Consider the following 16148-nt stretch of genomic DNA (forward strand, 5'->3'; position numbering starts at 1 on the left):
ATATATAAGGGGCTTCTCAAGAGAGTGCCAGCTTTGATGGGCATCCAAGTTGAGCTAGTGGAGGAGAATGGAGATCAGCTTGTGGGTATTCTCTATTGCACTGTGGCAGGAAAGGCAACCCTGCCTATCAATGAGGCCATTATATAGGCAGCTGAAACATTCTGGCAAACCTTCCTCCATTCCATATGTGCCCCCAAACAAATGGAATGTAAATGCCAGGTTTCATTCCAGTAGTTTGAATAGTTTTTTTTATTCTGACCATGATGAAGTGAGTCATTAGGGCTAGGCTAAGGCCATTCCCCTGAAGATACAGTTCGGTTAAGTCACTCTTCTAATGAGACGACCAGCTCCATTGCCTGGGATTACACTTGGAAGTCATGAAAGGTACTATGGACATATGCAAGCACTTGAATGATAAGTTACTTTGAGATGTAGCGCACATTCGTGACACAACCCACCCTTCTTCCCTGCATTGGAGGGGAAGACACAGGTGCCAAAAAGCTCAAACTTTTTGGCAGGAAAAACTTATCCTTTGGCAAATGTACAACTCTATTACTGGTTAAACTGTTTCTCTTCCTGTTAATTTTCCTGTGTTAGTATTTGACCAGTGTGCTAGTAGGCTTCTACTATAAGATGTACAATTGTCATCTGGGGACACAGGTGTCTCCCACCTCTTGTTTGAATGATTCCTGTCTTCACTGGGAGACATGCTTTTGATAAAGTCTTACACCCACGATTTCCAGTGTATATGTGCATATTTCTTTATATGTTGTTGGCACAGATTTTTCAAACATCGATGACCAGCATGATACAGGCTTTCAGTACAAATCTTACTTGGCAGTTTTTGGTGCATTAGAATATCAATATCAGACCCAGGCTTCCATATAATCCTTCTGCATCTCTGTACCAGTGGGTGCATCTGGTGGTTATTTCTGTGATCCACCTTCCCATAGGCAGGGTGAGTAAAGCTAGTCTTACTGTCACAGCTAGACTTCTGAAAAGTCCAGATGGGCAGTTCTCAAATTTTAGCAATGCAAGGGCCCCCCTTTTGTTTTAAAAGGTATTTTGATTCAAAACTCCCAGCCAGCTTCTGATTCTCCCCCGCCAAGTTTCTTGACCCCATCCTCACCCCATCACTGTCCCTCCTTTTCGAGGCCTTTTTCTGGCCCTTTCACTGACTGTAACTGATTCCCTGCTTCTGCCCTGCACTCCCAGCTCTTACAGTGTGCCACTGAACAGCTGTGTTATGGCATGCAAAATGCACTGGGAGGGAGGGGAAGGAGTTGATCAGTGGGACCAGCAGCCTCAGACACAACTCATGGGCACCCAGGAGTCCATGAATCCTAGATTGAGAACTGCTTGCCTAGGTTGTTTCCACCTGCGATGGACCCAACTTTGAGATTTCAGCTTAGTGTTTGTTCTGCTCTGTTGGGCGCTCCTTTTGAAATTTTACAATTTGTTTGCTTCTGCACCTGTTAAATAATTTTTTTTAGTAGCCATTGTTTCCACTAGGAGAATGGGACAGTAGTGCATTGGTTGATCTACCACATGCCTCTTCTACAAGCATAACATTCATCTTAGACCACATTTACATTTCTCTTGGAAGTAGTATACCTGAACTGAAGGATGCTCAGTGTCCGTAATCTGGACACACCCCTGGTTAGGACCCTTGCAAGGGGAGAGGGAGTGGCTCTGCATGCTGCTACTTTCTTCTCCTCCCCCAGTTTTTGGAGGCTTTTCCTGACGTCACTCCCACAGCAGCAGGAGGTAATGGGTAGGAATGTGTGTGCGCAGAGTCATGCGTGATCCTGGGAGCAGAGCACCAGATAGATGCACCCTCATTCTCTCCCAGATCCCACCTCAGTGTCCTCCATGGTCTGAAAAATTTCTTAATCCGGTATACCCTATTTCCCATGATTGCTGGATTAGAGAGGTTCAGGTATATCTGACTTGAGTTCAGGTGTATAGCTGTCAGCTTCCCAAAGCCCACATACTCAAGGATGAGTGAAGGTTTCAGGTCCTGGATGTTTGTCAAGATGTGGCTTTTCACTTGGGCAGGACAAAAGTCCTTTCGAGTTTTTTCCCAAATCTTTGGCTGCGTCTACGCTGCAAACTTACTTCGAAGTCCCTATTCCTTTCCTGGGAATGGAGTAGTGACTTACTTCAAAGTTAATTGTGTGTAGATGCTCTACGCTCCTTACTTAGAAGTAAGGAATCTGCCAAGGAGGCAGCTCCCCTGGAGGACAGAGACAGGCTGGCTAGGCCAGGCAGGGCTCTGTAGTCCCTGCCAGCCGCCACCTCACAGGAACCAGCTCCCTGGCAACCCCAGGCAGGTAGCTGAGAGTGTGCCACAAGCAGGGGGACCACTAGCCCCTGACTGCACAGCCCCTTCTTGAAGCCTCAGCTGCCACCCACACCCCCAGGTGGCCATGGCATCCCTCCAAAGCGCCCTGAGCGCGCGGAGCTCACCAGAGAGTCCCCTGAGGGATCTCTGCAGCTGGTGAAGTGACATCCGAAGAGGGGTGCCTTATGGAGTGGTGTGGAAGTGCAAGACCTCCTTGATTCCCCCATAGATGGGGGGGATCACCTCCTGGGGGAACCCTGTGTGGACTGGAGAGGGTGTCTGGGTTAAGGTCAAGGAGATCCAGCAGCTATACTGCCAGGCAAGAGATGCCCTCAGCCGCTCAGGGGCACGGCCCACCCGTTGCCCTCATTATGAGCAGCTCCATTGGTTACTGGGGCCCAAGGAGGTCCAGCCCTGCCCTCCAGTATGTGGTAGACACTGCTGCAGCACCACTGGAGATGGAGAAAGAGCCAGAGGTAGCAACTGCTGAGGAGCCAGCACCCTCGGGAGACACCATTCCCCACCGAAGACACCAGGGGGCTGGGCTGGGGAGTGATGTTGAGGGTTCCAACACTGGGACCCTTGTCATCGCTCTCCCTTCTGAGCCGTCAAGCCAGGACCCGCCAGCTGGGTGTTCCTCGAGGGTTTGGAGGTACCTGCAGGTAGGCACTGAGTGTTCAGAATGCTCTGGGGCCCAGGGAGGGAAAGCCTGCTCCTGGCATGGGTGGCAGGGGGCCACGTGCCTGATGGATGCACATTGCCCATAGCCCTGCCTAGCTCTGTAGGGTGTCCCCCCCTGAAGGGTGTTGAGGGGTGCAGCAAATCCAGCCCCAGCTGTACTGGGTGGGGCCCCTGGACCACCAGGCAATGTTAGGGGAGAGTGGGAGCTCAGAGCCACAGGTCAGGATGCACGACTGAGGAGCTGTTCCCCAGTCCCCTTTTGTCTCCACAGCCCTGCCAGCCAGGAGCCAACTCAGGGCCGACCACGACCAGCCCTCAGGCAGCGAAGTCCAGGAGGCTGGCACCCCACCTTGGGCTGCCTCCCACTGGAGTCACCACCAGCCTGGACACCAGTGTCACAGTGGGGAGGAGAAGGCAGCCGCGCTGATAGCTGTGATGTGGGACTGGCTGGCAAGGGAGCGGGAGGTTTGGTTGTGGGTGGCCGACTGCCTGGAGACCCTTATCTGGGCTGTTGCGCACCCCCCGGCCCCCAGCAACCTCCACTGCAGACACCAACTTCCAGGCCTTGCCACCTACTGCCTGCCTGGCACTAGTGGAGTGGCTGGTGGCCAGTGTGACAGAGGACGAGCTGACCCCTCTCCTCCCCACTGGCTCCGATGTTGTCACACCCCTTCCACACACCTACCCCCCTGTAGTTCCAGCCCTATCCCTGCCCTCCAGGGTTCCTTTGACCTGGGGTGTCTGGGGCTCTTGCACCTGTCATGGCACCTGGCCTGCCTGGCGGATGAGTGAGCCCCTCCGCCGCCATCCCAGCACCCTGTCCCAGTTCAGTCCCCCATCCCAATGCCACCCCAGGATCCCTGTTGTACATAGTTCCCTCATGTAAATTGTTTCCCATGATGACATGTTCATATGTTTTAAAAGTTTACTTTGTACAAAGAGAATCTGTCTGCTTGCACCCTGAACCCCATGTCCCTCTTGTGCGGTCAGGAGAGGGGTTTGCAGTGGGGAGGGTTATTATGGGCCCCAGTCGAAGGTCTCCCTCACACACACCCCATCCCTTTCCACCTTAGAGTCTGGGACACTGGGCAGCTGTTCATACCCAGCTGCAGTCTTAGCAGCCTAGGCCTGGACAAAGGGCTCCTGTTTACTCTCCACGATATTGTGGAGGATGCAGTGGGCCACAGCCACTGCCAGCATGCTCAGGATGCTGACCTGCAGCCTCATGAGGAGGCCTCTAAAATTGCCCCTTCAGCTGCCTGAACACCCACTTCAGGGCACTCCCTGCATGGTTCAGTCATGTGTTGAACCGGTCCTGGGATGAGTTAGTGTGTCTGGTGCAGGGCCTCATGAGCCATGAGTGCAAGGGATACACAATGTCAGCCACGATGCTGGGGGGCATGGTGAGGCCTCGCACCATGAGCTGCGTGGGGGGAGGTAGGTCCCCTCATGCTTTCTGTGGCTGAGACATGAGTTCCTGAGCACCTGGGCATCATGGGCCTTGCCAGACCATCCTATGTAGATAACCGTGAACAGACAGTTAGCATCCACGAGGGACTGGATGACCACATAATGCTAATCCTTTCTTTCTAGGATGGCCCCAGTGCTATGTTCCAGGGCACGTATTAAAATGTGTGAGCCGTCCAGCACTCAGTAGTAGGTGGGAACTCCAAGTCTGGGAAGCTGGCTGGGGTGATGTCCAGGTCTCCAATCGTGACCACCCACTGAAGGACAGGGGTGTTGACTGACTGCCTTGATGACCAGAATGGAGTGCAAGAGGGATGTGTCCATGAGAGTGTGGCCCAATGGTCCTTGGCCTTGTGCAGGGCTCCCCCCACCATGGTGAAGGGTCACCCCTTGCTGGGTGCCCCTCCATGGGGGAATACGTGTCCCTGTCCTGGCTTACCTCTGTTAGGAGTGCCCCTCTGGTGGCCTTGCCCACCCTGAACTGATGTCTGTTGGAGCGAGAGCTGTCCAGGGTGGCAGGTTTGCAGAAGGCAATGGCTACCCTCTTACACAGGGGTACTGTGGGCTGTGTCCTGGTGTCACAGTGCTGGAGGGCTGGGGCAAGCCAGTGGCACAGTTCCTTCAATGTCTGCTGGGTTGTCCGGAGGGCTATGCAGCTAGCCCTGCAGAGCTGCCAGTGAGCCAGCCACAATCTGCAAGAGATCCCCCTCAGGGAGCTGCTGGGATCCCATGCTGGACCCCACAGTGGCTCAGCTGTGTGCAAAAGGCGTGCTATGCTGTGCAGCCTGGCAGCACTGAGCAAGGGAGGGAGCCCTTTAAGAGGTTGGCTGGCTGGTAGCCCGGAAGGGCTTGTTGGCCATGTGACCCCTGCCTGCATCATACCATCCTGGCCCTATACTTCGAAGTAGGGGCTATTGTGTGTAGATGTTTTACTTCAGAGTTTGGGGGGACCCTACTTTGAAATAAGGGAGGGTGCTTTTTGTGTGTAAACGCTCTACTTTGAAGATGCTTACTTCAAAGTTATTTTGTAGTGTAGATACAGCCTTTATTTCTTTTGCAATGTATGAAAGTCAACCAGCTGCATTTTGGTGTTATGATGTTAGAGGGAGCCTTCTGATAAATGCATGGCATGCTCAACCAGAGCACATTTTGGCCTTGGCAGAATTTGTGCCACACATCTTGATTATGGACATGGGATGGCAAAGATGATGCAACAGTAGGTAAAGTGGTCATTCGGTTGGGACTCTTCTAATGAGATTCAAGCTCCATTGCCTGGGATAACACTTGGAAGTCACAAAAAGATGTAGTGGATATATGCAAGCACTGGAATTAAAAGTTACTTTGTTTTGAAATGTCACATATATTCATTATACGACCAACCCTTCTTCCCTGCAGTAGATTCCACCAGTGGCTTTCAATGCGAAGAAACTAAAGTAGTAGGGTAGTTCTGCAGGTTTCATTCTGAAGCTTCTTCCGGATTTGAGAAGCCTGGCTGTGGGCAGGGCTGCCTTTGTGCAGATGAGTGAGGAAAACTCTGAAACTAGAGCATGGGCCATTCACATACATGTCTCCAACACATTTTGAAGAACGGTTACAAGAAGATGAGTAACCTCTAATCATAACTACTGTTTTAAAAAAAAAAAAACAGAAGTAACCCCTAGCGCCTGACATGTCTTACAAGAGGTGCATTCTAGCCAGTCACTGAAACCAGTATTTTGTGCTAGCGTAATAGTGCAGTAATGGCACTATGACCTGGCCATCAAAATAACTCCCGTGACTACAAATCACCTTCCAAAGATACATCAGCACCTCATTTTTTGTCACAAAATAAGTTAATGTGGGTTTTTATGTTGTTTACTAACTTTTATGAGGAATTTGAAATGATGTTAAGGTTTTATGTGTGTGGGGTGGAAAGGGGGTGTTCTGTGACTTTCTAGTGTGGCAGGGTAGTGGTCTTCAGCTCTTATTTCTGAGACTTATGCCACGGTGCTTGCTAAACCTATAGATAAATGAAGATTTTAGTATCGATACTAGCATTCGAGATGTGGGAGATAATGTCAGAGTGATTTGCTGATGCACTAGTGATCAGTGAGTGCTGGTGTTGCAGTAAATCCTTTGCACATCTCCACTCTGCATGGTGTTGATTTAATATCTGATTTGAGCAGCTGCATTACAACAGGAACAGAAAGCATTATACTTAGAGGGGAGCTGAGAAGCTTTTGCTTGCTACAGCTGTGTTCAGGATTGTTTTTTCTCCTGCACTCGTAGATGACCTCATTAATACCTAACCTTGACATAGAGCCTTTTCCTGTATTACTGTTGCTGTTAGTGATTATCACCTGTTGCATGTGAAATGCAGAACTCTAATCTTGGCAAGTAAGAGAAATTATTTTTACCTGTTTTTGTTTTAGTATCTTAGTAGATCAGTTTGCTGGCTGAATATATACCCATACCCTCTACAAAGCCTCTACTATATAAAATGTAAGAATTTAAAACAACTTAGGTCCTATAGCTCTCCTGAGTCCTTATCCAATTTGTGGTTTATAATCCTTCTATGTTTGTGTGAAGGACAAAAGGAAAACTGAGCCTATGTCTACACTTAAGAATGCTAAAGTAGCACAGCATTGGAGCTGTCATTGTAGGGCTCTAGTGTGTATACTTAACTATGGTGATGAGTGTTCTTCTGTCATTGTAGTGAATCTTTCGTCCCAAGAGGTGTTAGCTAGTCTGATGGAAGTATTCTTCCATTGACCTACTGCTGTCTACATGGGGACTTAATTAAGTTGACTGTTACTGAGCTGTGTGTAACTGGATCACTGTTTTCTGGTGTAAACCAGTCCTGACTAAACAAAATGCCATCAAGTGCACAAAATAAAGAAAACACTTTTTCTAGTTATTCAGTTATTGTAATATTGGGCGTTTTGAAATAAAAGATAAACCTGCAAGCAGATGTGTGGGTGTCTAAAAGTTAACTATTTTTAAACTTTTAATATTAAAAGAACCCTTTTTTTCTTTAGGAGTTATTTTTGCATTTTCAAAGAGAGCATAGGGTATGCATCTTTCTAGAATGAGAAAGTGGCACAATAGAATTAATAGCGTAACATCAGAGGTGGTTTTCATGTTTTATTTTGGGAATTCTACAGTCTGGTAGGGCACTGGACTGGAAGTTGGGATGCAGTTCTATATTTAATCTGTCACCAACTCTGGCAAGATACCCATTGCTTCCATTTTTTTCAGTGTGTAAAATGGGAATAATGCTTTCCTGCCTTTTTGTAAAGCATTTTGAGCTATAAGGGTTAAAAATTAAATATTGGCATAATTTTTTGTCATGAAAATTAAATAATTTCAATTCTCTTATATCCTTTTATAGCATGGTGCCTTTTTATGCAGTGTTATAATCTTGTTTTTCAGGATTGCCAGTCACTGCATGGTGACATTCCTCAGAAACAAAGGGAGATAACATTGAAAGGTTTTAGAAATGGTGTGTTTAAAGTTCTGGTTGCAACTAATGTAGCTGCCCGTGGTCTAGATATCCCAGAAGTTGATCTGGTTGTACAAAGTTCACCACCAAAGGTAGGAGATAGGTACATTGCATCTTTGATAATATTTATAGTTGCCCTGCATTTGTTTTCATGTGATAAAGTAGCATTGAAGTGTGGTATTCCTCATACAGTGAGTTGTTATAGTTATGTTTTAAGAGAGCTTATAATAACCAGGGGTAGTCTTCAACCATATACTAGTTAGGGTGTATTAATTGAAGAGTCCATGGTATCTTTTAGGTGTGTTTCTTTTTAAAATGCCTTCTGATGAACTCTGGCAAAGCTTTAGCTCTGCTTTATGTATTAATTATTGATCAAAGTTGACTAAAATCCTACTCTCCAAAGAAGTGTATAGGGTAACTCTGAAAAATATTTGGGGAGTCAGTAGAATGAAATGGCTGGCAAGAGCAACATAATTGGGTGGGAAGAAGAGTAATGGAGGGAGAAAGGTCTTGATGAAGTTAGAATACACACAAGACCTAGGTTTATTCAACTTAGCTGCGACATGATTTCTCATCCTGTACACTGTAGGAAGTTTGAAATGTATGGCATTTAGCTATATGAGGAGGTGTTCAAGAGCAGATTGAAGCCTTTGCTTGAATTCCTCCTCTTCATAACAGCACAATCAGGGTACATAGTTGACCTAGACTTGTAACTTGAGCTCTAAGCAATATTTAACCAATGTTTTGGGGGATTTTTTGACTTATTTTTTTAAAACAAATTTAGTCTATCAGATACCATTTATTAGAGTACATTAGTATTCAGACATTACAGTGAATAGCTTCTGTGGGTTTTAGGTAGTCACTAAATTGACTACGAAAGTAATAAAGGTATTTATCTTGAAGGATGTGGAGTCATATATTCACCGTTCTGGGCGCACAGGACGAGCTGGACGAACTGGGATGTGTATCTGTTTTTATCAGCAAAAAGAAGAAAGTCACCTAAGACATGTGGAACAAAAAGCAGTAGAGTATCTTTTTAGTCATATACACTTAAAGTATGTATTGTGTAGGATAGCTCAAAATCCTGTGATCCATACAGTCTACTATATATTTGAGAGAGTCTGTCTGTTCAAAAACTCCTCCTAAACAGTAAGAGCTAGGACCATCAAATTTGGTATACAGCTTCCTCTAATAACTTTAAAGCAAAATAAGGCTTTGGTTTTTCCAGGAAAATGGAATGTATCTGGAATGGAATTGCGTCACATAAAACCACAGGGGGAAAAAAAGACAATCACCAAGCCAGTGAAGGGGACCATCTGGGGCATGTTCTCCCATCTCCCAATGCCCTTTAAAGAAGGGTGTGGGTGTGTGTGTGAGCAGGGTGGGTGGGGGTGACTGCAAATCCCCCTACCCTTTGTAGTTTCTATGGGAACATTGCTGGCTGCTCCCCTTCATTACGGAGCGAGGGGAAAGTTCATAGGAAATATAGGAAATGCTGGCTGCATTTCTTATCTGGCTGGGCAGTTGAAACTGGACCTGTCCCAGCTGGGGAACATTCCCCAGTTGTGCATGCTGGGCCTGCAGGGGCTATGGAGGAATGCCTCTCACCTGGCCCCAAGCTGACTCTGGGGGAGAGTATCGGAGGGGTAGCCATGTTAGTCTGGATCTGTAGCAGCAACGAAGGGTCCTGTGGCACCTTATAGACTAACAGAAAATTTCAGAGCATGAGCTTTCGTGAGTTAACTCACTTCTTCAGATGCTGGGGGAGAGGCTCTCACCACAGCAGCTTGGGGCCAGGAGATAAGCGCCTCATTATAGCCCCCGCAGGTAACTTAGTCACCTCCATGTGTAATTGATTTATGCTGTTCCATGCATGGTATCTTTATTGGATAATAAACATTTAAATGTTATGCTTATGTTTCATAAGACTGAGCACTTTATGGCTACATTGCAAAAAAAAAAAAAAAAGTGCGTTTTTTAATTCAGGTTATCTGGCCCGAGTTAGCAAGCTTGAGGTTTAAATAGTAGTGAAAGCTCAACAACTTGTCTTTAAATTCAGGCAGGAGGTTGGGTTCAAGTCTATATAGGAGCCTGGGTTTAAACTCAGACTGCCATCCAAGTTAAATGCCAACTTGTTGTGTCATCTTTGAAATTTAAATCCAAGTTTGACTAGCCTGAGTTTGCCTATCTAAGTCAAGAACCAACTTTTTTTTTTTAAAAGAGCAGACTTGTCTACTGAGTTAAGGATGAAATTCCTTGACTTAAAGGCTGTTTAACGCTTTAATTTACACTTTTGTTTAGAACTTCTGTTTTGATTTATGGGGAAATCACTTCAGGCAGATTTTCAAATAGACAAAGCAAGTATTCCGAGATGGAAATGGAAGATTTTGGATATCAGTTGACTGGTAAAGAAGTTTATTTTTGTGTCAGTGCAAGAGCACTTGGTATTGCTTTTGGTTTTTGCATGCTGACGATGAGGTGCTTACAGGTTCTGTCCGCTGTTTAATGAAGGTGATATATGGTTAAGACTGAAACTTTTTAAAAGAAATCTAGAATATAGTGTTAATAGCTATTCTGTTGACTCTTAAAATGGTGTATAATGTAATTTTTCCTTTAATTTTAAGTAAACAGAGCATGTGATTAAATCATCCTAACAGTGATGGACTTGAGAATTTTTTATATGTCGGTAGCATGGGATAAAATTACGGTATTCCTTTCAAGGGAGGGTGCCTGGTCAGTTTAGAGCCAACAAACACATTTTTAAAAAGCTTCCAGTAGAAATAGTATACTTTTGTTGTATATTTTACTAGTATACTTTGCAAGTAACTCCTTTGTATAGTTACTTCATCCAAACCTTGCAACGTGAATGAAATATCTCAAACTGCTTGTTGGGGGATTGCGGGGGAGTCCAATAGACTAGCCAATTCTTATGGATAAACTAAGTGAAATTGGAAGAAAAAAATTCTGTAACTGGTGGAAAAATAATTAAAATATACATTTGGTTAATCTAAAGTGTTACTAGTTATGATAGGGCATTCTGTCTCTCTAAATGAGTATTAACTGGACAGTGTCCCCTTAATGAGATACTAAGCATGTTTTGTCTAAGGAATTAATATAGGAAAATTAAGATCAGGCTAACCTTTGTCAGAGTGCTTTATAGACAATATGCACAATATGTGGGGGTTTTTCGGCTATAGGCATAGGAAATTTAAGGGTAAATGCTGTTGAACTGACTTTCAGCATTAAGTGGACATTTGGTCTTAATTGCAGGGGATTGCCTTTAAGCGTGTAGGTGTTCCTACTGCCACAGATATAATAAAGGCTTCAAGCAAAGATGCTGTCAGGTATGTTCAGTGACCCTTTATCTTTGTCCTCATCATTCTAATTTGTAATGACTCTTTGCTTTGTCTCTTGCCATGCATTTGTCTGAGATGCCCATGAAATAAACCGTTCACTGATATCAGTTGATCAAGTTTAGGCCTCTTTCAATTTCTCTTCTGTTCCAGATTCCACTGTCTCAATTTGCCTTTTGAAAAGTAATGTTCTTTCTTCTAAATACATAGATGTTTGGATTCTGTTCCACAAACTGCTGTTGACTATTTCAAAGAGTCAGCTCAGCGGCTAATAGAGGAGAAGGGGGCAGTTGAAGCCCTGGCTGCAGCATTAGCCCATATTTCTGGGGCTACTTCCATTGAACAGCGTTCCTTGCTCAACTCGGATGTGGTAAGAATATTTGGCTTTTTTTTTTTTTTTTTTTTTTTTTTTTTTTTTTTTGAAAGCTTGAATTGTAAACATCTGAAAGTGAGCTGCTTTGATCTAATGTCCGTGGGGAAATGAGGCCTTTTAGAAGGGGACATTTAGTGGGGATTGTATTGACTTTCCTAATGGGTGGATCATCTTCTACTACTTCAATTCTGTTAGGGTGTCCTTGAGCCTGAGAGAGATTCATTTAGTTTATTTTTAGTTCAATATACAAACATATTACTGTTGCAGGTCTTTGTAAATAATCTTTTTCAGTTTTCTTGCATTCAGCAGCCTCTCTGCAATTGCATCTGGCAATGGAAACTTTATGGAAGTGACAATGAAGCTGGAAGTGTTGGTGTACTGATGGACCAAAATGTTGTCTATCTGCTAACTAACATCTTCAAATATGCATATTTGCCATCTAATAACCTCTTTAAAATTCTGAATATGCATATTTATCAGATGCACGTTGACCTGCATTCAAGGAATGTACTGAAGTTATTACTTTTCATTGTGAGCATGTGTTGCTTTTTATCCTTTTAGGGATTTGTAACAATGATATTGGAATGCTCAGAAGAGATAAACAACATAAGCTATGCCTGGCGAGGACTAAGAGAACAGCTGGGTGATGAAATTGACAAAGTCAACAGAATGTGTTTTCTCAAGGGAAAAAGAGTAAGAATTATTAATTTTTACAGTTCTGCTTATTGTTTTCTTTAACTTATCACTATCACTTCTCAAAAGACAGAGGAGACTTACTATCTGTACCTGTTGAGGGCTGTGTGATGTCTTCAGTTACAAAGATCTCTTGAAATTGTCACTTGATGTTCTGAGAAATCACTGAGACCAGAGGCCTGGTCTTCAGAGTACTCTACCATCCTGTCCTGTTGAGCCAGGCTGTCTGGCCCCCTCCAGCAGTGACACAGAGATGGGGGAGGTCACAGCATCAGCAGAGTAATACAGACACTGAGAGCAGGTTAGCTCTGGGAAGGCTGAGGTGCACAATCCCACTGGGCCCAGAATCCTGGATGAAATCCATCTTATCTGTATAAAGTTTTATACAGAGCAAGCTTATAAAATGTTCTCCACTTTTATCAGTGAAAGAAATGTGCACAGCTGTTTGCCCCCAGGTAACATTTATTTATCCTGGGTTTATTAATAAGCAACAGTTATTTTATTAAGTATTAGAGGATTTAGCCAGCATAGCTCAGGTCCATCTTGGAGGCATAGGGGTGCAGGAGTTGGGCAGGGGGCTGGGAGGTGTACGTGGTAGGGCAGGTGGATGAGGGACTTGGGAGGAGGTGAGAGGCATGTGTGGGGTTCGGGGTTCAGGTTGGGGAGATCATGCTTGGCAGTTGGGGCTTACTGGGGCCACCCAGGGTGACAATGATGGTGCTGCTCTGGTGGTGGCTCTTTCTGGGGATCTGGGCTGCACTGCCCTTGGTGGATCCTTTTGGGTTGGGAGTTGGGTTTCCTCACCCCACCTGGCAGCTCCTTATGGAGGAGGGGGAGTGGATGGAGTTGGGCCGCCCGGCAGTGCCCCCTCCCTTTACTTGGCCAGTGGCTGAGTGGGAGGGTCTTGGGGGTAGTGGGACCACTTACCTGGGCCAGCAATATAGAGGGCTTCAGCCCCAGCTGGCCACTCTCTTCCTGGTGTGGCTGCCCTCTGTGGTCACTCTGCAGTATAATTTCTCCACGCTTGCAGCACCCAGTGGCCATCCCACAGTATACCTGTCCCTCCTATCAGGCCCCTCCCTTTCCATGTTATGGAAAATAATTGAATGTGAGGCACATCCCATTGCCTGGCACAACCAAATCCTGACCTTGCTTTAAGTTAGAATAAGTAGAAGCTGCATATCAGATTTGGTGGCCTTAACTCTACTGTTTAGGAGGCATTCTTGAATGGACTCTGATGGATGGACTCAGATGGACACATGATCTGTCTATATTAAAAAGTAGGATTTAAGTGGTCATAAGAATAGTAGACAGAAAAAATGTAGGTTACTAAACAAAATAACACACACAAGCTGAGCCTTAATACATGAGGAAGCTTGTAATATGCACTATCTTGCCATCAGTAGTTCTAATAATTGGGTCTTACCTTAGGGTAAAGGGGAGTAAAGCAGTTGCCTTGGGCCAGGTGCTCCCACCTGCCACGCCCCACTGTCAGCATGTCACCTTGGACTCTGCAAACACTTTGGCTGGGCCTGCTAACAATCACTTTCCCAAAGGCTGAAAAGCCTTCCAGCTGGGGCTTGAATTTTCCCTCTGCTCAGTCTTGGATGTTTCCAGAAATCATCTTGGGTGGTAAGTAGGGATTTCTTGACCTCTGGCAGTAGCCCTTATTGTTAGATTAAATTTTATATAGATTCTGCTCAAAGTGGAAGTCCTTTTGTGTTCAGTTTATGAAGGTGAGCGAGTACAAGGATCAGGATGGATTCCAACATCAAGTGACATGGTCATATGTCTCTGTAGTGCCCAGAGTCCAGGAGCCTGTAGCAACATTGCACTTCTGTAGGAAGATTGTCCCCACCAGCAAGTGTGTCCTGCTAATGGGCTGTTAGCTCTGTGTTTGGTTTCTCCACTGTTGTTCCTGATGGGCTGGTAATAGGCTTTACCCAACATGAACAGATTGATAATAAATCTACAGTCAGTATTACTAATTTCAGATACAGAAATGGTACATGCACACAAATAGGATATGCACGTTCAATAGAAAATGAGTTTTCCAATGATGCCTTACAAAAATTACTTTGTCTGAAGCATTTTTCAGTTATGCATACTCAAAAGCATAATTTCATAAAGCATAGGGAAGGCCCCATCACAGCCTGATTGTCAAGTTACCTTTTACTGTGGCTGAGGAGGAGCTGGAAATAGTAAATTAGGTCTAATAAAGCAGCAATTTATGGCCAAAAGGGTCGCTGTGGCGGCACATGATACGGTGATCTGAAAGACTGAGGGCGGGGCTTAATTTGATTTTTAATGAAAATATCCAAACAGGTAAACCATTAAAAGTAGTGGATACTGGCAGTGTGCTTGGTTCTTATAATAAGTGTGGAGCAGATGGTTTATGAATGGACACTATCCATTTTGATAACACACATCTGACAATCTTTTTTTAAAAGTAACACCGAACATTGAAATACAAGAGAAATTTTGAATCTCTTTACATGTACTTGACAATGCTGTAGAGCAAGTAGGTGTTCTTACCATTTCACCTTTGTCATCAATTTTCCCTATTTGTATGGTCACATAGCAATGAGAGGGGGAAACGCTTTTTAAAAAAAAATTCTAATGCCAGAAGCTATCTGACTCAAGTAGGTTAGAAACAACCTTTGTAAACTGATTTCTATTTGAAGATTGACTTCCAGGAAGAATAAAATTATAGACCAAATCCCTATATTCTTTCAGTTTCATAAGCCTTTCTTGGTTTAACTTGATCCTTTCATTCAGACTTCAGAATAAAGTTGTGTGATTATGCATTGGCATTTAGAAACTGTTTTATAAAGAAAATGTTCTCTCTCAACTGACTGTTACGAAGTGGGAAATCAATATTTTTTTCCTTCAAAAATATAACTTTCAGAAGGCAGGGCTTGTACATATTTGCTGAATTTCATACATAGTTCATCAATTATTCTTTCTTGGTAAGCATTTCCAGTTCTAAAAGTCTTTTCAGAATACTGATAGCAATAGACATTTCTACTGTCAGTTCTAAACTGGATCACTCTAGTTCAGTGGTCCACAAACTTCTCAGGGTCATGCCTCTTTCTGTCTGTGCCATCCCCTCAGTCAGGACAAGAGCAGGGCTGCAACTCTGGAGTAAAGGGGGAAAAGAGATGGATGACCATGGACAAGTATAAGGGGGCAGGACTGAGGCTGGAGCCACATGTAGGGATTGGGTTGAGAACCAGGGCCCTGGTTGGTGGAAGTGGGGTTGGGAGCCAGGCTTGGTAGCAATTCCTGCCCTTTGTGAGCTTTAGCGTGTGTCCTCTTGTGCCTCATGAATGGTCCTCTGCAGTTTGGGGACTTCTGTTATTGTATGAATAGTTATGATAGCATTTTTTTCTCATTTTTAAATACTCTTCCTGGTTTGTGGATTGGCTTCAAAGCTTTGTTTAGATTAGAACTGTGTGGGGCCACATTATACACAGGCTTCCTTCTATAGCTGGTGACCTACTGGTTGGGATCCTTTCTTTTTCTGAGTGAACTAACAAGCATTTCATGATGTTGACATTCTGTATTTAATCACCAATTAACTTTTCCATATGCTTAGATCAAATGTTCCTTGTTAGAAAGAATTCATAGTTTGAGCCACATGAGATGGACAATAATTTAGGAAAGGTACAATAATATTACTGGTGAGAAGTAAGAAACAGTGGATGGAAAGAAGTGGTTCTGTAGAAAAGACTGTCATCTTGAGAGGAAGTAATG

The 16148-nt window shown here is 44.5% G+C and overlaps 1 protein-coding gene across 2 annotated transcripts in view; it reads left to right on the forward strand.

Moving 5' to 3' along the window:
• LOC142015703 (nucleolar RNA helicase 2-like) overlaps positions 1 to 16148 on the forward strand; it is a 31402-nt gene that overhangs the window by 12318 nt on the left and 2936 nt on the right. For both annotated transcript variants that reach the window (XM_074999476.1, XM_074999477.1), the window contains 5 exons: positions 7904 to 8065; positions 8877 to 8996; positions 11244 to 11317; positions 11537 to 11696; positions 12261 to 12392. In XM_074999476.1, coding sequence (XP_074855577.1) covers positions 7904 to 8065; positions 8877 to 8996; positions 11244 to 11317; positions 11537 to 11696; positions 12261 to 12392 — 648 coding nt within the window. The remainder of the gene's footprint in view (positions 1 to 7903; positions 8066 to 8876; positions 8997 to 11243; positions 11318 to 11536; positions 11697 to 12260; positions 12393 to 16148) is intronic.

The sequence above is a fragment of the Carettochelys insculpta genome, chromosome 7, assembly GCF_033958435.1.
Source record: "Carettochelys insculpta isolate YL-2023 chromosome 7, ASM3395843v1, whole genome shotgun sequence".
Taxonomy (NCBI): domain Eukaryota; kingdom Metazoa; phylum Chordata; order Testudines; family Carettochelyidae; genus Carettochelys; species Carettochelys insculpta.